A 26913-nucleotide genomic window follows, 5' to 3' on the forward strand; every position below is an offset into this window, starting at 1 on the left:
CTAGGTACATATTTTATCTGTGATTAATGAATGTATTTATTTTAATATGTAATGAAGAATGTTCACTAATTTTGTTTTTTAGCTTTCTGTATTCTCTGTTAAAAATAAAAAATACACGTGAAAGAATTATTTCGATACGTCAATTAGTTTCCAAGATATTGAATTTTAAAAGTGCGGGCGGCGGCCGGCTCGCCATTTTATGCGCGTGACGTCATATTACAGTGACTGGCTCATATTTGTATGGGTGGAATCTTGCAAGCTGAATTAAGACCCACTTCCAGGCAACCGATTAAGCTGAAATTTCGCAAACACATGTGGTTTGGATGACCATGCAATCTTATGATGACATGGAGCTGAATTGATGATGGAGCTGGAAGGTGGCCATAGGAACTCTATAATAAAACGACTTAAATCCATCGAGTTTGGGTTCGTTCGTTTTGTATTGACGAGTACTTTAATTCTATATAGTAATCAGGGTCTAATGATGGAGCTGGAAGGTAATTCGCAATAAAACGACACAATCGCATGAAGTTTGGGTTTGGTTCAATTTTAATTTCTGTGATGGGTCTGGGTGTTAATATTATGTATAATAAGTTTGTATTTACAAAAAAAATGTATTTAAGTATGTTTATATCCGTTTTCTAGTGAGCGGATACTGTGAATGTACGTCACGCGGGGTCACGTGACCGTCGGCGGCACTCAATATTTAAGCGAACTTTGAATGCCTATAAAATCATAACTACTGGGTATTTTTGAATGAAATAAAAACTTATGTATTTGTAAATGTAAAAGCCTAACTGTAACATAGGTTTCAAGTGATTTTGCATACCTAGTAACATTCTCAATTGTTTAAACTAATGAATCATTTATATTCACATCTCGCAGGTGACCAAGCACAGATATTATTTTGGTGTCTTTATCAGTCGGTCTTACTACTACAGTTTTCGCTGACAGACTAGCCAATAATCGTAAACAATGCATTAAAAAGCCTTTTGTTTTATGATTTAAATGGTAATGACATCTAAGTTGTTGCTATTCCATAAAATACTAAGTTTTACCGCTTTCTTCATACGAAAACAAAGTGATACGTGAAACAATAACGCGTACATCAAATGCAGTGAGCACTATGAATGGAGGTCACTTTCTACATGCACTTAAGTGAGCGCATGTCAACAACCCGACATCAGAGATTACTAATCGCTGTTGTGGAAAACGCATTTCGTTCTTACTATGTACTTAGGCCCAGAACACACGGTAAAACGCAATTGCAACGAAACTGCAACGTTGAGAGACCACACATGACGCGACCATTTCAAACTGGTCGCGTCATGTGTGGTATGGCAGACACTTAGATGCAAGTCAAAAGTAACTAGAAGTTGCAGTTTCGTTGCAATTGCGTTTCACCGTGCTTTAAGTTGACTGTAGATACAATGTATCTCTCTAAAAAATTAAAGAATAAATTAGCCTCTTTGATTGCATTCAATATTAAATGTAATCATATTCATAAAAATAATCATAATCAGGGTACTAATAATTTGATTTCTCACTATGTAAATAGTAATAATATTAAGACTGTACCTACTACTAGTTGTTTAAACTGAGGCACTCGACAAAGGCCAAGTCTGGAACATTCAAGATTGTTCATCAAAATATTCAAGGCTTGACCAGCAAAGTTTTAGAATTAGAGCTTTTCTTAAAAAGTTTTGACATTAATGTAATGTGTATTACTGAACACTGGCTTAAGAAATATGAAAGCTCTCTTTACATAGATAATTATCAGTTATGTAGCGCGTTTTACAGGAAGTCTGCCATTCACGGAGGCTCCTTAATATTTGTCAATAATAATATTAAATGTAAAGAACGCAAAGATGTAGTAGGGCTATCAGTTGAGCGTGTTATCGAAATTTCCTGTGTCGAGCTTGAGAGTTACATCATTGTATGTGTGTATAGACCCCCTTCTGGGGACTTTGGTATTTTTGAAGCGGCTATTGAGGATGCTCTTAATAAAACTTGTAACAGCAACAAAAAGGTCTTAGTTTGTGGAGATTTTAACGTCAATTTACTAGATAGCTCATCATCATATTCTGTAAGACTACTTTCCCTTTTTAAGTCATTTCATTTGTTTAGTCAATTTAAGGAGCCAACTAGAATTACGGAAACCACAGCTACTTGTCTAGATAATATTTTCTCTAGCTGTGTCCCTGACAAAAAAGCTGTCATACACAATCTTACGTCAGATCACTGTGGTATTAAAGTAGAATTTATTTTTAATAATTCTAATAATACAAGTAACAAAAATGCCGTATGTAGACCTGTAACCATTAGTCGTCTAGAACGTTTTAAGAATAATCTTGGAAATAAATTGCATTTAGTGCCGTACGTGCAGGGAGACCCAGATGCTCTTTACAATAACCTTTTCGAATGTATTAAAACCGAACATGACAAAGTTTTTACTGTAAAGCCATTAAAACCAAATACCAAATCTAAGTTTAGTGACTGGGCTACTAAGGGAATATACAAAAGTCGAAATACGTTATATGAGCTTTATGGCATGAAAAAGTATAATAATAGTATATCTTTTCTTGAGCATGTGAAAAAGTATTCAAAAATTTTTAAGAAAGTTTGCTTCATGGCTAAGTCTTTTTATATTAGGGACAAGATAGGAAACGCCAGTAATAAAATAAAAGCAACTTGGAATGTTATCAACCGAGAGACTGGTAAACTAAAACCAAGAGATAATGACTTTTCTCTCAAAGTTCACGATAATTTGATATCTGCAGATAAAGATGTAGCAGAAGCTTTTAACAAATTTTTTGTTAATATAGCTTCAGCAACAACTGCCAACTTAAAGTCATCTCCCTCCGAGGCTGAAGAAATATTGAAAACCCACGTGACACCCTGTGACTCGCACTTCTCTTTTAAACATATTACTCCATTAGATATCACTAAAACTTTTAATCTTTTAAATGTAAAGAGTACAACTGATATCTGGGGCATCTCTGTCAAGATAGTCAAACACATTATTGATATAATTTCCCCACAGTTAGCGATAATATTCAATAATTGCATAGAGAAGGGAATCTTCCCCAACCTCATGAAACACAGTAGACTAATGCCATTATTTAAGTCTGGTAGCAAAACCGACCCTGGCAATTATAGACCCATTTCTATCTTGCCCGCCTTGAGCAAGATTTTTGAAAAAATCATACAGGAGCAACTTATGATTCACTTTGGCTCTAATAAACTATTTCATAGTGAACAATATGGTTTTACCAAGGGTCGTTCCACCACCGATGCCGGGGTTGCACTACTTAAACATATCTTCGAGGCTTGGGAAAATTCTCAAAATGCACTAGGGGTCTTCTGTGATCTCTCAAAAGCTTTTGACTGCGTAGAACATCAAACGCTAATTCGCAAACTGCAGTATTATGGGGTAAAGGACTCGGCTTTGGATTTAATACAATCCTATTTAAACTTTAGAGTTCAAAAAGTCGACATAAATGGTGTTTTGTCTTCTGGGTCACCTGTGAAAATGGGAGTTCCGCAGGGGTCCATTCTGGGTCCATTCTTGTTTCTTATATACCTACATTAATGATCTACCATATTTTGTTAAAGACTCTTGCGAAATCGTGTTATTTGCTGATGACACATCTTTGATTTTTAATATTGATAGAAGTAAAAATAACTTTGACGATGTAAATAATGCACTAACAAGAGTTTTAAGTTGGTTCACTACAAATAATCTACAACTGAATGCAAAGAAAACAAAATGTGAGTATTTCTCAAAAAAAATGTACATTTTGAAAAAAAAAAGTGTGCTTTGAAACAGTTCAAAAGTTTTATGTTTATAAATCATCACACAAAAAAAACACACACACAATTTTGAAGGACGAATATTAATCTTTAAGATAACGAAGAATTGTAGCTATAATCCTACTTATTACCAAATATTTAGATATTTTAAAAATAGTCCTTTTTTACCTTTCATACAAAAACCTGTTTGCCACCCTAGCTTTTTCATGTATTTTTGTTTCATAAAATGCGATACGTAACTAAATTATTGTAAATTTCTTTGTATTATCGTTCTACAGTAATCGCAGTTTCTGTATCAAATTGATTTTCTATGGGGTGTCATAATGAATTGGCAATTTAAAGCAAAAAAACAAAATGAGTCGCTCTCATTTACTATTTCGTTATTTACTCTTTAGTTACGATTTATTTCTACTTTCCCATGGTTTCTGAACAATACCGTATTTATTTTACACGGACAACAATAGCTGCACTCTGAATGGCTGTTGGCCTGACGTCTCCGCCATTACATCTATCGCGAAAATTAGTGAAAACGTGTGTGTTTTGTGGGATTACTTTTTCGTAACAGGAAGTAAAATCAGCGATTTTATATAGAACGGTAAGTCTTCATTTAACCATTTTTTGTAATACGTGTGGTACGAACATTTAGTAAGCTTTTATATTTGCTGTAACAGCTTTTATCAAAAAAATACTTGTGTCTGATCTCATTTTGTCTAATATTTCGTTACGTTTTTTACGAATTTCGTTACGTTACGAAAAAGTACAACATAATGCTGAGTGTATACTGTTATTACCTGACTAAGCATAGTAATATTCACTACTTAATTTATTTCAAAAAATATAGAGCGTCAATAACAAAAGGATTGGATACTATCTGCTTTACAGAGGTGCCACCAGCAAAAAATAATCAAATCATTTAGATTACGTTTTTATGTGATTATTTCTTTTGTTTTTTTAGGAATGCCGCCAAAAACCAATGCCGAAAGGCAAAAAGCTTACAGAGAACGACTCAAAATGGATAAACATGATGGAACAAAAATAATTTTATTAAAACAGTATGAATGATTACTCCCTTATTTTATTTCTAACCCCTTAATATTACCCCGTATTTGGGTGCGTACTTACAAATATCTCGAATTGAATAAATGAAGAGCATTCACAATATTTCGCCAATGTATAACAAGCCTTATGGCCTTACTATTTCGTTACTACCGTTTCGTTACGTACATTTTTTTTGAGAAATACTCATGTATAAAATTCTCTTTGCCTAACGTAAAAACAGTTAGTACCCAAATAGAACTTAATAATAATGCACTCGATCTGGTAGAATCTACTGTATTTCTGGGAATTACCCTGGATTCAAAACTCCAGTGGGGCTCCCATATAGAAACTCTGGCGGGAAAGCTCAGCTCAGCGGCTTTTGCAATAAAAAGGATACGGTCATTAACCGATGTTTCAACAGCTCGCTTAGTCTACTTTAGCTACTTTCATAGCCTAATGTCATATGGAATCATGCTATGGGGCAAAGCTGCAGATTTTGAAACAATATTTATTCTGCAAAAACGTGCCATAAGATACTTGTATAAAATGAAAGCAAGAGCGTCCCTTAGAGAATTGTTTAAAGAAATTGGCATTCTCACGGCCGCTTCACAATACATCCTAAACTGTATTCTATTTATTCAACAAAATATTAATGATTTCAAAAAGAAAAGTGATATTCACCAAATCAATACTAGAAATAAAAATAAATTGGCTATACCCGCTTTTAGACTTAACAAAGTGTTTGCCACCTTTATGGGACAAGGTATCCATTTTTATAACAAAGTCCCTGATAAATATAAAGAGCTACCGTACAATAAATTTAAAGGTATAGTTAAAGATCACATGCTTAAAAAAGCCTATTATACAACTCGAGATTTTCTTAATGATAAGTCATCCTGGGAGTAGGATTATGGTCCTCTCATGCTCGCACTAAAAAGAATTAAAATCGTGCTATGAAAAGTAATGTATAAACTAATCTAATTTTCTAAAATGTTATAGTGTCATGCTTCTCAATCTGGACTGTTACTTAGCTTTATTATTAGTTTTTTTTTTTCTCTAAGAGATAACTTGGTATTGTCATTCTCACTAAAATGTCTCTGGGGTGGTGGCGTAGTGAGGCGGGTCGTTACATTCCCTCTAATATGGTCGAGTGAAGCGATGGCTGGTTCACTCGTCATGTCTGTGAACAGGCGCTGCTTTCGGGGACTGGTCAATCCAAGTTATTCCAACTTATGTAGGTATGCGAGTCATTTCTACTAGTATTTGAGTATGTAATCTGTAAGTCTAGATATTAGCACGTCACTACCTTGTTTAATATGCCACGCAATTTTGTATACCCATTCTTATAAGATACACTATACAAGAATGCATGGTAAATTCAGTGAACTGCTCCTGAATCGAATGTACCTACTACTGCTATTTCTATTTATTTATATTAACCGGCAGACAGTGGTGACTGAGTTTGTTGCGGCGCTTCTTCTCAGCACTTGCCAAATGTTGGTCTCGAAGCGCTGGTAGGGTAAAAAGATTATGAGACATGTAGAGGCTCCTTAAGAGCAAAATGACGATTTGTAAGAACTATTTATTAGTCTAAACAAATAAAGAAATTTTGACTTTTTTGACTTTTGACCGTGTGTTCTGGGCCTTAGGCACGTTTTCTGAATAGTTTTTGTGCTTAGGCGTGTTCATCTTCTCCTCAAAGATTTATTCAATATAAAAGGATATCTTACTTTATTAGAAGATGAGCACGCTCAACCCAAAAATCTCAATTCGAAAATCGACCTTAGGCTTTCAAAACATCTCACGTATGAGTGGACTTCGGTCCGCAGTGTTTTACGAAATTTTGCGACAAATAAATCCGTGGCCTTCAAAGTTCAATCACTTACAGCGGTTTAAACTAATGATGTTTACTCTTAATAAATTAGGTATATTTTATTTCTGGTTGTTAATAAACCTACCCAACAACTTATGTTCCCTTCGTTGAAATCGTTACAAGTGCTTAGGTGTCTGTCATAGTATCACTATTAGCGATGAGGTATTAACATGTTAAACTTAAGGCGCGTTCACAGTGACCAGAGCACTCCTTAGAGTGAAGATGAGAAAGAATATTGTTGTAAGAAATATGAAAAATGTGTCGTAAGAAGAAATGTTGATGGTCAGAAACTTCCCAGTCTGGCCCGTTTACCACACCATCCCACATCCGACCGCAAAAATGCTTACTTGGTGAGTACCTTACATCTATCTACATTTTATTATTTATTTGCATGCTTTATTTCATCACTTAAAAACATTTTGTATTCAACACTCACAAAACACACAAAATCTCTTGAAAATTTCGACAGCCTAATCTGATAAGTGAATCACAATCACACGAATTAGGTTACAAATGACCGCGCATCCACCGTGTCCCAAATGGTATGATCTCACACAAATCCTTCGTACTATACATATTTGTAGCATAGTCGTACCTTATTACAACTAAATAAAGTCCCACAGTGCTTATCTTGATGAGCCGTCATGTGTACAAATCAGAACGTGCCTTTGGAAGCCCAAGCTGCGTGCTTTGACAGTCGAGCTCGGCCGCGCGCGCGCATCGGACAGAAATACAGAATGCTTGCGCTCGCGTTTGTGCTTGCTTTCGCGAGCGCTTGCGCCGCCAGACCACACATCGTGCTTATAGTCGCCGATGACTTGGTCAGTGAGTTCTTAAATAAATAGAAAATTTTCTTTAGGTAGAGAAACTTAGTGAGTGGCACGGCATCCTTTATTCCTATCTTACCCACTTTTTCGATGGACAGGCAGTGCAGCAGTGGTACAAATGGCGCGAAGTCGTGTTTTGTGGTGTTTCACGAGGACGCTTACGTCCAACATTGGACAAGTTATCTTGGTTTAGTTTGTGTGAATGCCCAATTTCAGTGCAAAACCACTCTACCTGTGTGTGATCTGTATGGACTATAGGCATCCAATAATATATAGGTCATTTTAATTTCATTATCTCTTATGCTTTACCGCTGTTTTGTTTACTTAAGTACTTGACGGAAAAGTAGGGTAAGCACGATAACAACGCTGATCAATCGATTCGAGTTACCTGTTGATCTGATAATATTCTTATATGCCCCGTAATATGTTATACCTATCATTATTTACTATAGAAAATGATGATGTTATTGCTCATAAGAACACCTATTTCTACCTGTTCCAATCGTACTACACCTACTATAGCTACATACATAACATAATATTATTATAAGTTATGTGTATTTTGTCTATTTGTAAAACCGTGTCAAGAAAGTTAAATATTTGAGTATGACTGGACGTGAGTATTTCTTCATTATTCACTTTTATATTATTTGACGTAGGTAAAGTTCAGCTATGAAGAAAAATTTCAACAATTATTTAATTTCATCCACATCGGTAAACAGTATTACAACAATAATTACCGGCAATTTGAGCCGCGATTATCCCCCTCGTGTGTATGTAACTGGTCCGATGTTGCCACAGGATACCTGACATTACTGGGTGCGTAGGCCAGGATGTTGCATGCTAGATCGGGATTTAACTTAGGTAATCGTTCGAGTTGCATTGCCAACAATTCCTTAAAAGAAGGAAGTGATTTTTTACATTTAATTTTGTAAGTGATGCAACTTCTGTAGTTGTCTTTTGGGCACTAGACAATTTTTTAAAAGAAGAACTCATGAAGATAATTCCTTTTAAGTAATCTATCTATTAATTAGAGCTAAAAAAATTAGCTTATCATTTAGTCCTTCGACATCAAGCGCCAATCGCAATCAAATAAGGTCGACTCGGTATGCCCAACTTATGTTAAGTATTTTGCATTGCATTAAAGCACTTTGTTGCCAAAGTGCAATATGCTTAAAATTACCGAGACATTCAATCTCAACTTCATTCCAATATGAATAGTTTTTTACCATATCTTTTCTAAAACATTGCTGGACAAAATTGTTGCGACAGTTAGATCCATCTTAAAAAACTCTATATCTGTAAACTGACGGAATGTTGATGACACATTTGCAGGGCTGGAACGATGTGGGCTTCCACGGGTCGAATCAGATCCCGACACCGAATCTGGATGCCCTGGGAATGTCAGGGGTGATCTTGCAGCACCACTACGTGACGCCGATCTGCACGCCGTCCAGGTCTGCCTTGATGACTGGGAAATACCCCATCCACACTGGTAACTATTTATTTTTAATGCACCTTTCCAGTCAAGTTTTTTTAGAGGTTCATTTTTATAGCAGTAGTACGTTTTTCTAAGTGTTGTGTGCAAAAACAATTCGAATGTCAAGAACGCTAATGATGCGACAAGTATATTGACTATTAACCAGTAACCTTGGTTGGTCACAATATCTCTCCGTTATGCCTTTATCCAAGGTATTATCATTAAAGTTAATCAATTATGATGGACTGTGTAGACAGTACTCTGATGCAAGTTTAAAGTGACCTAGGATTAAAATTCAGAATGTCTGCTCAACAAACTAAGTTACAACGCAACTACAAATTATTGATATTGGAGGCATCGCTCAAAGAAAAACTTCATTGTTTAATTTTTTATAATTGCATTATCAGTTATGATTTCACTGTCCTGTCCCCAGGCATGCAACATTCAGTAATCTACGGCTCTGAGCCGCGAGGTCTGCCGCTGTCTGAAAAGATCTTGCCTCAATACCTGAAGGAGCTCGGCTATCGCACCCATCTCGTCGGCAAGTGGCACCTTGGCAGTTACAAGAAGGAATACTTGCCAAAACAACGAGGGTAAAATATTTCATTAAAATTGCGGACGTCATTTTTCCGCTTGAAGAATGTTAATCTTCCCTGCATAGAAATTAAATAAAAAGTTTCTAAAGCTGTTTCTAAATTACTGTATCCATCATCACAGTAACTTTAATGATAGGTTTACTATAAAATATCTTATTCCACAGGTTTGAGACTCACACTGGCTTCGTTGCAGGTAAAATTGACATGTTCGATCATACGAACGCGGAAAGGGGGTCTTGGGGCTTCGATTTCAGGACTGGTAAGTTTGACTAACATCTTTAACAATTTTAATATTCAATCATAATCTAAATAAAACTCACTTTGCTTATTAAACAACATACTAATTCATGAAAGAAAGGTTCCTACACATGGATGGATGAATGAATCAAAGGTAATAATTTAACATCTACTTATAAATATGTGCTTTCAGACTCAGAATTAGTTGCTCACGATCTATTTGGCCAGTACGCAACAGATGTATTCACAAATGAAGCCGTGCGGGTAAGTGATCATCTTCACCGTCACACGGTGGGCTGATATTAGAGCTTCATAGACTTAGCGTCGCTCATAAATCAAGTGCCGAATTTTGAAAAAATAAATGTGCCAATGTGTTCCTTTACCAAAAAGGAATATTTTATGTTATGTAACGTTTCTTGATAAAGTTATTATTTAATAAGTTATTGACAATTTTCTTTTTTTTTTGTATGGAGCTCAACATTTATTTTTATTTTATTCGTTATTCTTAAGCTTTCTTAAGAAATTGACTTTTGTATTATGTAATGCAACATATAAGCTATGTTATCACCAAGTGTCGCATTTCGGAAATCTTCGGAACATTGTCATTTTGGACTTTAAAATAAAAAAATAAAAAAAATTAAATAACTGCCAAATTTTGTAAATATAACTACGCCAATGTGTTCCTTTGCCAAAAAAAAATATTTTATTAGTGTCCGACCGAATGTTCGGTTTCGGTTTCGTTTTCGGTCGAGTTTCGGTAAAAACACGAGTTTCGGTTTAGTTTCGTTTTCGGTGGCAAACTTGCCGAAACTACGACCGAAACCGAATGTGCATTCGGGAGTTTCCGCGCTGTTATCGGTCATGTTCGGCGCGTTGAATGGGCGCGTTGAATGAGGAATGAATCCGATCCCGATCAGAGCCAATGTCGTGATTCGCTCGCTTGTTTGTTTGCTGTTATTTTTGTTTTGTTGTGGTGTAATTTTCGAGTGATTTATTTTGAATTTGGTAAGTTTTATCTCGTTTTATGTCGTTACAACAAGAGCGGGTAGTAAACATAAAAAAAAATTCAATATGACTGATAAAAGTATAATCAAGTTTAATCTAACCTTTAAATTTTTTTTTTGGTTCGCAAATGCTATACGTAAACCAACATTAGATAGGTAGTTAGTTATGACTATAGTGCATTTCATGGTGATAAAATTATGGATTCAGAGTTTCAAAGTTCATTTTAGTATTTATCACCAAGGTATCCAAGTGGCAAGTACAGTAGATACTAACTTACGTACTACCAATTTTGTATTGAGAAATCATTAAGGTAAAAGACCCGACCATGGGACGGGTTATGTAGATGTCCTGAATATTGCGAGTAATTAAAAAAAATCTAGACTATTTATAAATCCTTCTTTTTCTTTTTTAATAGGTAGTTACATAATTTGATACCTTTTAGAGTAAAAAGGCGCTTTCGTTCGTTTCAGCCGAAAGACGTCCACTGCTGGACAAAGGCCTCTCCCAAGGATTTCCACGAAGACCGATCCTGCGCCGCTCGCATCCAGGCACCTCCCGTGACCTTCACCAGATCGTCAGTCTACCTAGTGGAAGATCTTTCCTGCTCCAGCGGCCATCAGCTCTACGAGCTATGTGCCCCGCCCACTGTCACTTTATTTTAGCGATTCGAAAAGGCGCTTTATAAGTTCAATTTTAATGCAATTGAGATTGAAAAGAGAAAACAATAAAGACTTACGCTGGTAGGGTAAAAAGATTATGAGACATGTAGAGGCTCCTTAAGAGCAAAATGACGATTTGTAAGAACTATTTATTAGTCTAAACAAATAAAGAAATTTTTACTTTGACTGACTGATTCTAATAACGTTTTCTTTATTTTTCCCACAAAATATGAGCCTTGTAAGGAAGTTTCGGTTTCGGTTTCGGTTTCGGCCGAAACAGACACCGTTGCCGAAATTCGTTTTCGGTTTCGGTTTCGGTCGTAAAACTAGTTTCGGTCGGACACTATATTTTATGTTATGTAACTTTTCTTGATAAAGTTATTATTTAATAAGTTATTGACAATAATTACTTTTTTTTTTATCGAGCTCAACATTTATTTTTATTTTATTCGTTATTCTTAAGCTTTCTTAAGAAATTGCTTTTTGTATTATGTAATGCATCATATAAGCTATATTATCACCAAGGGACGAATCCCGGAAACCCTCGGAACATTGTCATTTTCGACTTTAAAATAAATAAAAAAAACGAAAAAAAAAATTACTGCAATGTTATGTACTTTCTTCCGTACTACCCTAACGAGGTGAAGAACTAAGCACGTTTTTTTATAGTGGTGTTTCCAGGAGGCCTAATCCACTTGTAAGATTATTAAAATAAATGTTTTATGGAAATTAAGCCAGTGTGAAGTTAAGTTTATTGGTTATTCAGAGTCAGTTTCTGAACCGTGAAATAGGCTAATGTCCACAAAAGTAAAGCTTTCTTTCAGTATCAGTATCAGCCTCATCATCAAATCGATCATTTATTAATTAACTTTTTGCTGCTGTTGATAAAACTTTGTGTTTTCTATGAAGTTTATATTATTATCTATATCTGAGAATCAGATTTTAAAAATAAATTGTGTAAAATATCTTCATTAGTTGCTCTCCTGCAAAATTCGAGCGTGGTGTAGTACTTTCTGATTGGAAGTAAATATCATTTCCGTGAGCAATAATTTTGTATGCTTGCAGGCATATACGTATGTAGAGCTCCATGTACGTAGTATAGTTTGGTCTGCGAAACAAAAGGATGATGGGCACAAATGTATGGAAAGTGGTACCCGCTCCAATAGCCATAACCAATATATATTTCAAAAGGCCTTTAGATGTAGGAAAATGTCTGCTATGGGGCCAGTTCTAATTCACGTTTTGAAAGCAGTAATTCCACTAAGTATATTATAAAGAAAGTATAACACAATCATCCATGTATACGAGTATGTACTATGACTATAATCTATTAATATAACTAAAAGAAGCCTTGAAAAGGAAAGGATTATACCTACGATGAACTACCCAAGCTATTAGCCCTTTATTCGCTTTCATCATCATCATCATGATCATTTTAGCCATAAGACGTCCAGTTGAACATAGGCCTCCCCCAGTGATTTCCACAATGGCCGGTTGGTGGCGGCCTGCATACAGCGCCTTCCCGCTACCTTTATAAGGTCGTCGGTCCATCTTGTGGGTGGACTTATTGGGTCTTGTGGGTTTATTCGCTTTAGCAACCCATAATAAAACTTAAGAAATAATAAAATTCCAACCCCTTTATTAATAAAAGTTACACCCTAGTTGAACTCTGATTTAAATTATCATTTGGTATGGAAATGTCATTTTAATCCAAGGTTCATCCTAGGTATAACTTTTTTAAATAAGGGGGTAGTAGTTCTTCAAATAAAACATTTATTTCACAATTATCTCTATCAATAATTAAAGAGTTAAGGAAGGATGCTGGAGCAGTAAACCCTTCATGCCTCGCATAACTTAAGTACCATAAAATGGACACGTATGATACTTCGGTTACACAAAAAGCATGTTTATCTTCGAACGCAACCAGATCTGAGGCTGGTGGCTATAGTAAATGTTGTTCGTCTTGGTAAGACCTTTCAAATGACACTACAAACATAACTATTGGAGCCGAGTACCGTTTTGCAAAAAAGTATGTTTATCTTCGTACACAACCAGATCTGAGGCTGGTGGCCATAGTAAAAGTTGTTCGTCTTGGTAAGACCTTTTCAACGACACTAGAAGCATATCTATTGGAGCCGGGTACCATTTTGCCCATTGTCCTTTGCGAACATGATGATTCTAGCGTTTTAGGGCAACTTGTAAGTGCCTAAATGAACGTTCGGTTTGATGTCTCCAGATAAAATGGATAAGGGAAAATAAGGTTTCTAGCTCCACTTTTTACTATCGACTCATTTCTTTTTCAAATTTATGAAGGAGACCCATTTTTTTTATTCAAAATAAGCTGCATTTAATTATTGTCGACCTATTTTAATGTTAACAATGAAAAAAACTTAATGGACGCGGAAATTGAAAATTTAATAGATCGTAATAAAATTCTGGAAGCAAAACAATCTCGTAATAACTGATTCTCACTTGATAGATAGAAAAATAATATCGTTGATAAATGGCAGCTCTGCACAAGCAGCGATGTGATATTTGTAAAGCCATATCAACAGAAATGAATAATTTAGACGTAATTGCCATCAAGAAAGGTTTTCAACACCACCAAAAAGTCCACTATAAATGATCAATTTCATGTCTAGGCTGATACTGAGAAAGAAAGCTTTACTTTTGTAGATTCAGAAAGTGGCTCTTGAGTCTAACCAATAAATTTAACTTCAAACTGGCTTAATTTCCATAAAACAAATATTATATGTATTATAGTAACCTTAGTAATCATGTGGATTAGGCCTCCTGGGAACATCACTATAAAAAACGTGCTTAGTTCTTCACCTCGTTAGAATAGTACGGAAGAAAGTACATAACATTGCAGTTTTCTTTTTCTTTTTTTTTATTTTAAAGTCGAAAATGACAATGTTCCGAGGGTTTCCGGGATTCGTCCCTTGGTGATAATATAGCTTATATGATGCATTACATAATACAAAAAGCAATTTCTTAAGAAAGCTTAAGAATAACGAATAAAATAAAAATAAATGTTGAGCTCCATACAAAAAAAAAGTAATTATTGTCAATAACTTATTAAATAATAACTTTATCAAAAAAAGTTACATAACATAAAATATTTCTTTTTGGCAAAGGAACACATTGGCGTAGTTATATTTACAAAATTTGGCAGTTATTTAATTTTTTTTATTTTTTTTATTTTAAAGTCCAAAATGACAATGTTCCGAAGATTTCCGAAATGCGACACTTGGTGATAACATAGCTTATATGTTGCATTACATAATACAAAAGTCAATTTCTTAAGAAAGCTTAAGAATAACGAATAAAATAAAAATAAATGTTGAACTCCATACAAAAAAAAAGGAAATTGTCAATAACTTATTAAATAATAACTTTATCAAGAAACGTTACATAACATAAAATATTCCTTTTTGGTAAAGGAACACATTGGCATATTTATTTTTTCAAAATTCGGCACTTGATTTTTGAGCGACGCTAAGTCTATGAAGCTCTAATATCAGCCCACCGTGCGTCACTAACTCATATAAAAATTAAAATAGCCTATTTTTCTACAATTTTTGTCCACTTTATTGCAGCGTATACACGGGCATAATAAGTCGGAGCCGTTATTTCTGATGGTGGCGCACTCTGCCGTGCACACCGGCAACCCTTACGAGCCCATCCGAGCTCCGGACAAAGATATCGAGAAGTTCGCCCACATCAATGATCAACAAAGACGGAAATTCGCAGGTGTAATACTTGTTAAGTTGGTCTCGGGGTCGTGAAATAAGTTCGTAGGCACAATTCGATCATCAACAAGTATATTGTCAATTTGGCACAACGAAATACACATAAAACTTGGATAATATCAGTCAAAACAATATCTAAACACCAAAATATTGGGAGAGTAAAATAGCGCGCGTCGCGGCCATGGGCGGACTGGCAATAAGGTCGAATTTAGAAAAGACGCCGGCGACCGTTGGCGAGAGCGCGCCGGCAGAGCGCGCGAGCCCGTGAGTTACAAAATAAAGCCCGCCAAACTCGAATGCGAGCATTAACCACAGAGGTCGCGTTACAACCTCCCCCTCTGACCAAGACATAGCGCCCTCGCGTCAAGGTCAGCAAACGATACCTTGGGTCTACCACGCCTATGCCTTTGACTGAGCTGTTTCGGGGGTCCATCGCCTACGGACGGGGTCAGCTGTGGGACGCGATACCCTCCTGCGTGTTCCTCCGGCCAGTATGCAGTACTCGCGGCCTCCCTAACTTGACGAAATCGGTTTCGTCGATATAAATCGCCAGCGGAATAATAGCGCGCGGAATGAATATGACGTGCTTCGTCAGCGGGGTTGATGACCTCAATTACATTATGGAACCCCTTGTAGGGCCCTCTCCTCCCCCTAGACGGAACGTCGGATGGCAGCATGTCACGTGACTCTGGGTACTCGATTTGGTTCTTACTAAAAGAAGCTAAATCAACATTGGCACAACATGGATGAAGTGGGTTTCCGGGAGCCTCCCCCTGCATTGAACCTGCCCCGGGGCAATAACCATCGGGAGGCGATGTCGTAAGGGGTTTCCGGTTGTTCCAACCGTTAACACGTTTAATGCCGCAGGCTCCTTGCACCATACAGGTACTCAGCTGCATCGTCGGTCTTGATACGCCCTTAGGCCTTACCTTCCCCTGGAGTACCCGGTCGGCTGCTTCTACCTTCATCAGCTCTGCCTTGCCGGTGGTAGATAATTCGAAGCTGGTGATGAACGGATGCCAACGTCGCGGCCCATCGTTGAAACACCAGCTGCTCTGCGGTAAGTCCAGCAGGATACCAGCTTTGGTAATAAAATCTCTACCTAATAGGGTTCTTGTTCGCGCGTGTGGTAGCACCAAGAACACGGTAGGTATTATACGACCTTTCAAGGTGACATTGACCTCGCCTTCGAGCGTCGTCTGTAGGTGTTGTGATCCATTTGCAAGCCCTACGATACGTTTGGACTCCCTAAATGTAACACCTGCCTCGCGTAACATATTATACAGCACGGGGCTTGCGATAGAGTGTGTGGCCCCCGTGTCAATAATCGCCACCCCCGTTCGGTTTACGACCTGAATTTCTATCAGCGGTCTCGGATCGTCGTCGCTGTCTATGACATAGGCCGTACTAAAGTCCGATTTACTCGTACTACTCGGACCGGGTGCGCCTTTGCAATTATCGCACTTTGACCTAACTACTCCCAGCTGACCGCATCCGTAGCAACGTAGGACATTACTATCGTTCGACTCAAATGTAGTTACGTCACTTTTAATTTCTTTATTGCGGCAGTTATCTTTAGTATGGCCGAAAAGTTTGCAGTAACTACACCTGGGTCGAACGCGCCTTTTCCCCTCACTATCGCTATACTTCGCATTTAAAACTCGCGGGTTATTCGACACAGATTCACTACACGAATCGAAATAAACTTCGTCGCGATGTTTACTCATAAATGAACTCGGGGGGTCGTTTACGGCATGCGACGGGTTAACACTCGGACCCGCGGTCGAGCGGCATCGCGCAGTTGGTGGGTTAACGGGGCTCGCGCTATTATTATTAACGACGTGAGAACTCACCTCTGCCAGCGACTCTTCTACCAACCTGACTTTACATATCAGCTGTTCCAGCCCGTCCACAGCGTCACGAGGCACTCGTTTTCTTATTCTACGATCTAAAAGTCCATAAACAATGTCTAGCTTCATTGCTTCGGGTACTACGTACGGTAACTTTGACAATAAGGCGCGCACTTTATTCACAAACACATCGGCTCGTTCGTCACTTTGTTCGGCGGAAAATATGTCGCGAAATATTTTATACGCAGGTCGCGGCACGCCGAACATTCCTCGAAGTCGCTGTAGGGCTTCGGTCCATGACGTCACCGACGACTTCACGCCTTGCCACCACACGGCGGCCTCGCCGACCAGCAGCATCGGTAGCCCTCGCAGGGCGTGCTCGTCACTGACGTTGGTGCACTCGCGGTACACTTCGATGGCATCAATGAATGCTTCGAGCTCGTCCGAGTTCTTTGACCTTCCGTCGAAGCGCGCTGTGCACTTCGCGAAGTTACCCGGGCGCTGTGGGTAACCTGGCGTGTCGGGTTGTGGTGATGATGAGTGCGAATGTTGGCCTCTGTAACCAGTCAGGATGCTCTCTATCAGCGTACGGCTGGATTCCGCTTGGCTCCTAGTGATGCTGGAGACAAGGTTCTGGAGCATTTCCTCCGACATGGTGACGTTCGGTGAGGACACCACTGTCCGGTTCCCTTCGGTGTCAGTGTAGTCTGCGTCCGAGTCCGATCCCTCGTTTCTCGCGGTCCTCGCGGCATTCCTCTTCGGTGGCATGTTGAGACGATAGAAAGAGTGGGTTCTTCAAGTAAATGTCGAACGGCTTTCGTTGTTTACACTTGTGTTGAACGTGCCCCGCAAGTTGGGCGTCACTGTAATACTTGTTAAGTTGGTCTCGGGGTCGTGAAATAAGTTCGTAGGCACAATTCGATCATCAACAAGTATATTGTCAATTTGGCACAACGAAATACACATAAAACTTGGATAATATCAGTCAAAACAATATCTAAACACCAAAATATTGGGAGAGTAAAACACGGGGTGGAAACGCCATAGAGTTTGACAGCTCCATAGAGAGTGAATTTTTTTGACAGTTCCGAGAGGAAGTGACTTTTTTTATAGTTGTTCTTTATGCGACAATGGTCTTTTGCGTGTCTGGAATCAAGTTAGTAAACATTTTCGAATTACAACTTCAACTTTTATTTATAAATTATTTTATTGAATCTATTTGCATTCTATAAATGAAATGATTATTTAAAAGTATATTAATTCAAAGTCGTAATTTTCACTTTAATCAATTTAGTTCCGTCTCAAGTCTACAACTGTGACATTATTAAAAAAAAAAAAGTCAAAAATTTTCATCGAAAAAACGTGTTTTTCTTTAAACAAATTTTATCTAATTAAAAACAATAATTTCTCAATCAATATTAATAAGAACTACATGTGCATGGATTGCCAGTTGGATTGATGTTTGTTTTAAGAAGAAATTTCTCTCAACTAAGATATCCACTCGAGAAAGGTTATTGCAATTTGCAGCTTGCAGCAACATCATGTTTTATCAAGTATTGAACCACACAAAGGATTAAATCTTCATTACAATATCATTCATAACTCCATTTAAATCAATGGAAACTAAATATGGATCGTTTCATGGAGTAACAACATACTTTGTAGTTTGGACCCAAAATACAATACACGTAGGTACATTGCAGGCATAGATTGCAGGACACAGTGAATGATGATACGTGTTTTATACAGTGAATCTAAGTACCTATTTGTTTCAGGTTAATATCGAACTTATAAGGTGTTAAGCTGCAATTACAATAAAAGTGCTTGCTATGGAATCACCGGTGCTGATCATTATTGTCAACTGTTACTTAAAATCCAGATGAACCAACCTTTACTTCCTATTCAAATAAGTTTAGAAGAAACCTATATAAGCAATAAAACCAGACCAAGAATGCTTGATTACAAACGATGAACTCATTTCATTTGCAAGTTATGCCATGACATAAATGCATTAAATTAGGAAGATTTGTATTAGATGAATATTAACTTCTGTTGATAAGAACATTTGGTAAGTACCTTTAAAATTTAAAACACCCTCAAAATGATTCTAACACTATCCTCTGACGCTTTTCAACTAGGATCAAATAAAAGTTAATTATTTAATTACAGATTGGTGGAATCCAGATTCTGTGAATGTACATGTAATTGATTGACAAGTACACATTTGACAAGGTAAATTAATTTTATTTAACAAAGTAGTGCAAATCTAGAAACAAAACAGACAGTAAGTAGGTATGTATGGTAGATAAGACAGATCACTTGTTCATCTGCTGTACTCTTTATAATATTAGTGTAGAATGTAGATGATGTAGGAGATTACAGTCTTACGGTGACATGTGCATCTTTTTGCTCTTAATTTACAAATATTTCATATATTTTACAGGTGGTGAGAAACGTGTAGATCTGGCCTGCTTACAGTGGCTATTGGATTGGACAGAACCAAAGTGAGAGTGAACGTGTGAATTTATGGAGAACATTAAAAACTATTTTACTTTAAGTCATAACGCAACTTATTTTGTATGAGTTACATACAAATGTCAAGCCGTGAGTACATTATGTAAAAACTAAAACAATGTACCTACTGTAATCACAACAGTAACTGTAATCTTTTAAAATCCAATAGTTTTAATGCTTATTGATTTTCGTAAACAAAATATTTCATGTTATATTTCATCAATAAAGTTTCATTTGATACTTCAATAGTTTTATTTTTAACCGCAATACATGAAAAGGAACGGATCATTAAAAAGTTGGACAGGTATATTTAATCTGTGGGCGGCAGACGCCATATTGTATTCAGCGTCACCTACTGGACAATCTAGCTCGGTACCAGTTTGTTTATCGTTTAACCAATACTAGGGCCGTTTCCTATCTGTCTTTAGACATACTCTCTAATCTGTGGAGTAAAATAGCGCGCGTCGCGGCCATGGGCGGACTGGCAATAAGGTCGAATTTAGAAAAGACGCCGGCGACCGTTGGCGAGAGCGCGCCGGCAGAGCGCGCGAGCCCGTGAGTTACAAAATAAAGCCCGCCAAACTCGAATGCGAGCATTAACCACAGAGGTCGCGTTACACAGGTAAAATAATTGTCTTTGAGATTTACTCAGATGATTCCGCATGTAGATTTCATAATTTATGCGAAATTACTTGAAACATACGGGCGCTAACGACCTACCTATGTAAAAGTACTTTTAAACTTTATCTGGGGTATTTTGCAGCTCAGGTATGTACATTATGGATAATGTATCACATTTATGTCAGTATGGGTAGGTAAAAAAATTATGGCTTCGGTCGTCGGTCCACCTTGTGATGGACGTCCCACAAATTAAAATTACTATCTAGGAATTATTTGGATGCTTATGCATTTCAGGAGTACTATGGAAACTGGACGAGTCAGTAGGCAAAGTGGTACAAGCCCTGGAAGCTAACGGACTACTGGAAAACTCGATTATTCTGTTCACAACTGACAACGGCGGCCCGGCAGCTGGCTTCAACGACAATGCTGCTTCTAACTATCCTTTGAGAGGGGTAAGGTTATTAAAATTGCCACTTGGTTACTTTTTAGGGTTCCGTAGCCAAATGGAAAAAAACGGAACCCTTATAGATTCGTCATGTCTGTCTGTCTGTCTGTCCGTCCGTCTGTCTGTCAGTCCGTATGTCACAGCCATTTTTTTCCGAAACTATAAGAGCTATACTGTTGAAACTTGGTAAGTAGATGTATTTTGTGAACCGCATTAAGATTTTGATGCAAAAATAAAAAAAATAAAAAATATTGGGGGCTCTCCAATCTCCATACTTAGAAGTGAAACTCAAAAAATTTTTTTTCATCAAACACATAAGTGTGGTATCTATGGATAGGTCTTCAAAAATGATATCGAGGTTTCTAAAACATTTTTTTTTAAACCGAATAGTTTGCGTGACAGACGCTTCCAAAGTGGAAAAAAGTCCCTCTAACTTCTAAAATAAGAAAATAAAAAATCTAAAAAAAACATATGATGTACATTACTATAAAAACTACCAACGAAAATTGTTTTGAACGAGATCTAGTAAGTAGTTTTTTTTTAATACCTCGTAAATCGTAAACCGCTTATTACCGCGTAATCTTTCATACTAATAACTTAAATAAAAAATAATAATTTTAATTTCATAATTCAATGGTACGGTCACGGAACCCTCGGTGCGCGAGTCCGACTCGCACTTGGCCGGTTTTTCATCAATGTTATGGGGGCTAAATAGTATGCTGCGAAGCCATACAAAAAAGCGGGTCTGAGTAAAATGTAGTGGCTTCAAATTGCAGTGAAAAATTGCGCGTAAATGTACACTACCGAATCAAAACATACAAACGAGCGAAAGGGACACTTACTTGGAGCACCAGCAGTGCCGTAACTAGCCTTTTATGCGCCCGGTGCGAGCTTTCAAAACTGCGCCCTTGAAAAATGCTCTTGTCAGAAATTACCAGAAATATAAAAAAATGTAACCTCTTTGAATAAAAAGTAACCTTCTACGGGGGGGGGGGGGGGGGGGTGCGTGCGGAGCGATTGTGTAAGGTTGTTCATTCATTTACCTAAATTCGAAAAGTGACCGGTCGTACAAAAACGTTTCATGGATTTGCGTTTCACTATCGAAAAACATTGGCTAAAACTCATTTCTTATAATAAACCAAATTCATGTTTAAATGCAGTTTATGACATAATTTTTAAATTGTCACTATTAATATTTTTTACTGAATAACCTGTAAAAGTTAATTCTACAATTTCTGAAAAATCACCTCTAAAAGTAACCTTTTCATTAGTGTAACCTAAAAGTAACCAATGCAGTTCAAAAGTAACCTAAAAGGTTACAAAAGTAACCTTCTGGCAACACTGCGGCTATCTGAATGCGTGATTCTCGATGTATCGGGGAACCCGAACATTGGGTGGGACGGCGCGGCAGAATGGAACGTTTGTGAATCGTTTAGTTTTGTAAGTGAATGTGGCTGACAGCAATGACAGCGTAACGTGAACTATATGTACATCTCCTCAGCTAGATTGACAGATTTGCTTAGAACTTCTAAGTTAGAAGTGGCGCCCTCCAAATGAATATAGACAGAAATTGTCTCATAGTTACGGTATAGGTACTTTTGTTTGTGTATGTAATATTGCGAGCAAGACAAGGTGGATTTATATTTGTCTGATGTGTCGTGACGTGACGCGTCAGAACTGTATCGGTTCCATACATAAGCCATCACAACACAACACGTTACGCACTAGTGTGAACGTTACCATCCTACTAATATTATAAACGCGAAAGTTTGTATGGATGATGGATGGATGTTTGTTACTCTTTCACGCAAAAATTACTGAATGGATTTTAATGAAACTTTACAGTAATATAGCTTATACATCAGAATAACACATAGGCTACAATTTATAAACATATTGTTCGAAATACTAATCCTGCGCAGACGAAGTCGCGGGCACCAGCTAGTACTAAATGTATGAAACCGATACCGTTCTGACGCGTCGTCACGTCACGACACATCAGACAAATATAAAACCACCTTTACAAGTGTTGTTGTTTCAAGATCGCTTGAAAAATGCCATATAGATATAGATAGTACAGAGGGCGCGTCTACACCATATTCGCAATAAAACAAAATGTACCTACTAACTACCATGCATGAAACAAAACTAGATACTGGTCTGGTCATTTCTGCGCCCCTCCAGGGTCTGCGCCCTGTGCCTGGGCACCGCTGGCACCGCCCTAGTTACGGCACTGAGCACCAGTAGTCTTCACATGGATCCACGTGCAGATGAAAAAGTCCGTTTACTGGCGGGCCCGCCGTTTCTTCACTTTATAATAACCTAACTGGATCTAGGAATCCGATCACAGGCAGAAATCACCACATTTTTGCTTATTTATCACTTTATTTATATCAATTTCTAAGCGGCACGAAATACACACAGTTTGAGATCTAACGAAATAAAAAGTAAAAAAACTAAAACCCAACTACGACAAAAAACGACGCTGAAAAAGTATATAACAAGATTTTCAGAATACTGAACTGAAAAAACTTGCTAATGTAGTTGCATAGTAGTTTTCATGTTTGGAAAGGCGTAGTCACACGTTACATATACCTACCTACCGTAGCACTTTGACAACGTGTGACTACGCCTTTCCAAACATGAAAACTACTATGCAACTACATTAGCAAGTTTTTTCAGTTCAGTATTCTGAAAATCTTGTTTTATACTTTTTCAGCGTCGTTTTTTGTCGTAGTTGGGTTTTAGTTTTTTTACTTTTTATTTATTATTTGTACTATTTTGGTGTTAAAGTGTATTTGTGGCGCATAATATTTACAAAAGTTAAATTGATGAACTAATAAGTAAAGAAGCTATGAACGAAAAGATGTGAATTATATGCAATCAGCCCTTGAATACAGGTAAAGTCACAAGCAAATGCTAGTAATATATATATATTCAAAATGTACAAGTAAAGCGCTTTCAAATGATACCAAACACGGCATATTTATCTTAACTTTATTTTTTATTCTGTATGTTTTGTCCGCTAGAGGGCGCCACATTAGATTTTGTGAAACCCCATATAGCCTATAACCAGCGGACAATTAAGACGCTTCTAATGATATGTCATTTGTCAAATTCTGATAAGTAGTTTAGAAGTTACGAGGGAACACATGAACATACATACATACATACATACATACATACATACATACATACATAGCCTGTCAAAATCATAACCCTCCTTTTGCTTTGCCGTAGTCGGGTAATAAAAATAATCTATGGTTGGATCGTACGTCATTGACTGCGAGTTGGCGCGCAATTCGAATTTCGAACTACAGCGTTTTTTTTTTAATTTAAGCGTTGGGAACGCTCATAAACGCATACTATGTTAGACGCCAACTTCGATTCATTATTCTGTTACGCTATAACTTAAGTTGGATATAATAAGGGTTTATGACCATGTTAAAAATCATTTGCAGGTAAAGAATACATTATGGGAAGGCGGAGTGCGTGGTGTATCAACGTTATGGAGCCCACTACTGGTCAGCAGGTCACGCGTGGTCACGCAAACAGTGCACATCACGGACTGGCTGCCCACGCTTTATACTGCCGCAGGGGGCGATACTAGGTCCGTTTTTACTTCTTATCTATATTTTACAATATTTTCTTAGGAAGACAGATTTTGATGATCTACTTTACGTTAAATTGAGCTCTAGCCCTTACCCTAAAAATTACGGAGCTTGACGCTAAGTTATAAAGGATGTTAGGTAAATGGGTATATGAGCCGACACTAGCCCATGTTAACATGGACATATAAATGGTATGGTGATATATTTCATAAAATCCGATTTGTATGAAAATTAAAATAATTAAAATGAAGATATCAATTTTTTGACTTCACTATACCATTTATATGCCCATGTTAACATGGGCTAGTGTCGGCTCATATAACCATCTACCTAACACCCTGTAGATCTTACCGACTAGCTAAAGAATAAAGAAAAGTTTGAGTCGATTTGTACACTGATTTGGTTATAATGATTGATATTGGTTTATTTGCAGTATATTCAAAGATATAGACGGTTTCGACCTATGGGAAGCGTTGTCTCATGACGTAAAGTCAGACAGAACATCCATAGTCCACAACATCGACGACATTTGGGGCAGCGCTGCTATTACTGTTGACCAGTGGAAATTAGTTAAAGGTATGTTACGTTATTATAATCTTAAGATTGAATATTATTTTATCTAAAAACTCATAATATCATCTCAATATTTCATGATTGTTGAATTGGACTTAATGCTATTGAATTAATTGTAGAGATTGTCTTCAAGACCTAACTAATAATGAATTTTCCAAATATAGGAACAAATTACAAAGGAACATGGGATAATTGGTATGGCCCCGACGGTCGCGAAGGATCTTACGAAGTAGATCTAATTCTGAAGTCGCCTGCAGGTCAGGCCATAAACAAGCTGGGTTTGATGCCTGATACGGACAAAATCTTGCAATTAAGGTAACTGGCATGTAAGCCACTGTACTTGTACATAATAGGTACAGTTAGCGTCAAAAAGATCGACACTCAAAGTGGACAAAAAGTTGACAACACAACCTTATTCATTGTAACAAAGACGTGTTGCGATCTTCTTGGCTACTTTGGGTGTCACGAACTATTTGACGCCAACTGTACTACTCCTATACAGGGTGTTAGGTAAATGGGTATATGAGCCCATATTTATATGCCCATGTTAACATGGGCTAGTGTCGGCTCATATACCCATTTACCTAACACCCTGTATAAAATATGATTTTAATATAGGTAGATAATGATTGTTTATTTCAGAGATGAAGCTACCGTGAACTGCAATGCGAGTATCGTCCCTATCACATGTAAACCACTGGTCGCGCCCTGTCTCTTCAACGTCAAAGAAGACCCATGCGAACAGAGAAACTTAGCTGAAGAGTAAGAAATCACTATACTTATGGTTTACTTAATTAATCATTCACACACAACAGTTGCCAATCAAATTAATGCACATTTAAAACTTTAGCCTAAAATGATAACATTATCATTTTAGGCTGGATGACATCATCCAAATAGACTGAAGTAAGCTTAACTTAAATTAATTAATTTTTGTATTAATATTACCTAGATATAAGCGAAGTTCCGTATTTATGATTGGGAAAGAATTTAGATTTTATCTAGTTGATCAAATTCTTATACGAAATGTAAATACATTCTTATTGGAAATATAAATGGAGCTTCTTGTTTCAGAGAACCAGAAATACTAGAAAGACTGCTAAAAGAGCTTAGTGAAGCAAACCAAACAGCAGTACCGCCAAACAATAAAGAATTAGACGTACGTGGTGACCCAAAGTACTGGGGGCGAGTGTACTTTAACTTTGGAGACTTCGAAATGGATGATCCAAGCCAGATCAATTTATGAAACGACAAAGGCTGATAAACTAGTAAACCAAACGATGCGATCATGAATATTGTTCAATGCATTTATAAGTGTACGGTGTTTTGTGATTTTTTTTAAGTAAGTGACACATTCATAAACATAAGTACAAAACATTTTATTGTTAATATCAAATAGGTAATAAAACTTTATTACTTTTGAATTTTCGCATATTATTATTACTGGAACAAAATTATTAACTGAAAACACCGTTACAATACCAATCAATCAAATTATTAATGTCAAAAATTTAATCTTAAGATTAAGCCTTAGCTTTAGCCCTCTTGGTTCTCACGCCAGTTCTCAATTTAGGCTTGTTTTCGTCATTTTCATCGTTAATCTTCCTTTTTGTTGTTCTCCTCTTCCCTAAATTCTCTATTTCTTTCAAAGGATTATTAGAACCGCTTAACGGAAGGTCTTCATCCATTTGATAGTTGGATAGGAGTGCTTCTTTATACTGTTTGAGAGTCAAATCTTCAATCTCTGTTGTCTTGTTCAGATCAACTGGTGTTTCGATAACCCGGCCAAGGTTAGATGCGTTTTGTAGAGACACTTTTTCCATGGGTCCTAGGACATCTCCTACTGGGTCGGGTTGGCTTTCTTGAGATGCGAAGGTTTCGGCTAAGAGTCTGTCGACAATGCTCTCTTCTTCGGCAACTTGGAAGAACTTGTTCATTACGGATTTCAGTTGGTCTGGGTCAATTTCGCTTGGTGTGTTAAGGCTGAAAAATTTTTCGTTGCATTAATAAAATACTGAT

General features: G+C 37.1%; 1 protein-coding gene and 1 long non-coding RNA gene across 4 annotated transcripts; both read left to right on the top strand.

Moving 5' to 3' along the window:
- Window positions 1–7353: 7353 nt before the first annotated feature.
- On the top strand, window positions 7354–26318 carry LOC135073045 (arylsulfatase B). Its single transcript, XM_063967056.1, has 12 exons — window positions 7354–7545; window positions 8887–9046; window positions 9465–9624; window positions 9792–9886; window positions 10058–10128; window positions 15128–15281; window positions 20560–20717; window positions 24172–24320; window positions 24755–24897; window positions 25059–25209; window positions 25537–25656; window positions 25969–26318. Exons 1-12 carry the CDS (start codon window positions 7369–7371, stop codon window positions 26138–26140), a joined length of 1710 nt encoding a protein of 569 aa, XP_063823126.1. The 5' UTR covers window positions 7354–7368; the 3' UTR covers window positions 26141–26318.
- On the top strand, window positions 18518–19884 carry LOC135073046 (uncharacterized). 3 transcript variants are annotated; one of them, XR_010257571.1, is made up of 4 exons: window positions 18518–18822; window positions 18906–19198; window positions 19300–19362; window positions 19574–19884. It is a non-coding gene; the product is annotated as an uncharacterized LOC135073046 (long non-coding RNA). The 3 variants fall into 3 exon arrangements; XR_010257572.1 differs by having other exon boundaries at window positions 18518–18640; XR_010257570.1 differs by having other exon boundaries at window positions 18520–18818.
- Window positions 26319–26913: the final 595 nt, after the last annotated feature.

This window comes from Ostrinia nubilalis, chromosome 7 (assembly GCF_963855985.1).
Source record: "Ostrinia nubilalis chromosome 7, ilOstNubi1.1, whole genome shotgun sequence".
Lineage (NCBI taxonomy): Eukaryota > Metazoa > Arthropoda > Insecta > Lepidoptera > Crambidae > Ostrinia > Ostrinia nubilalis.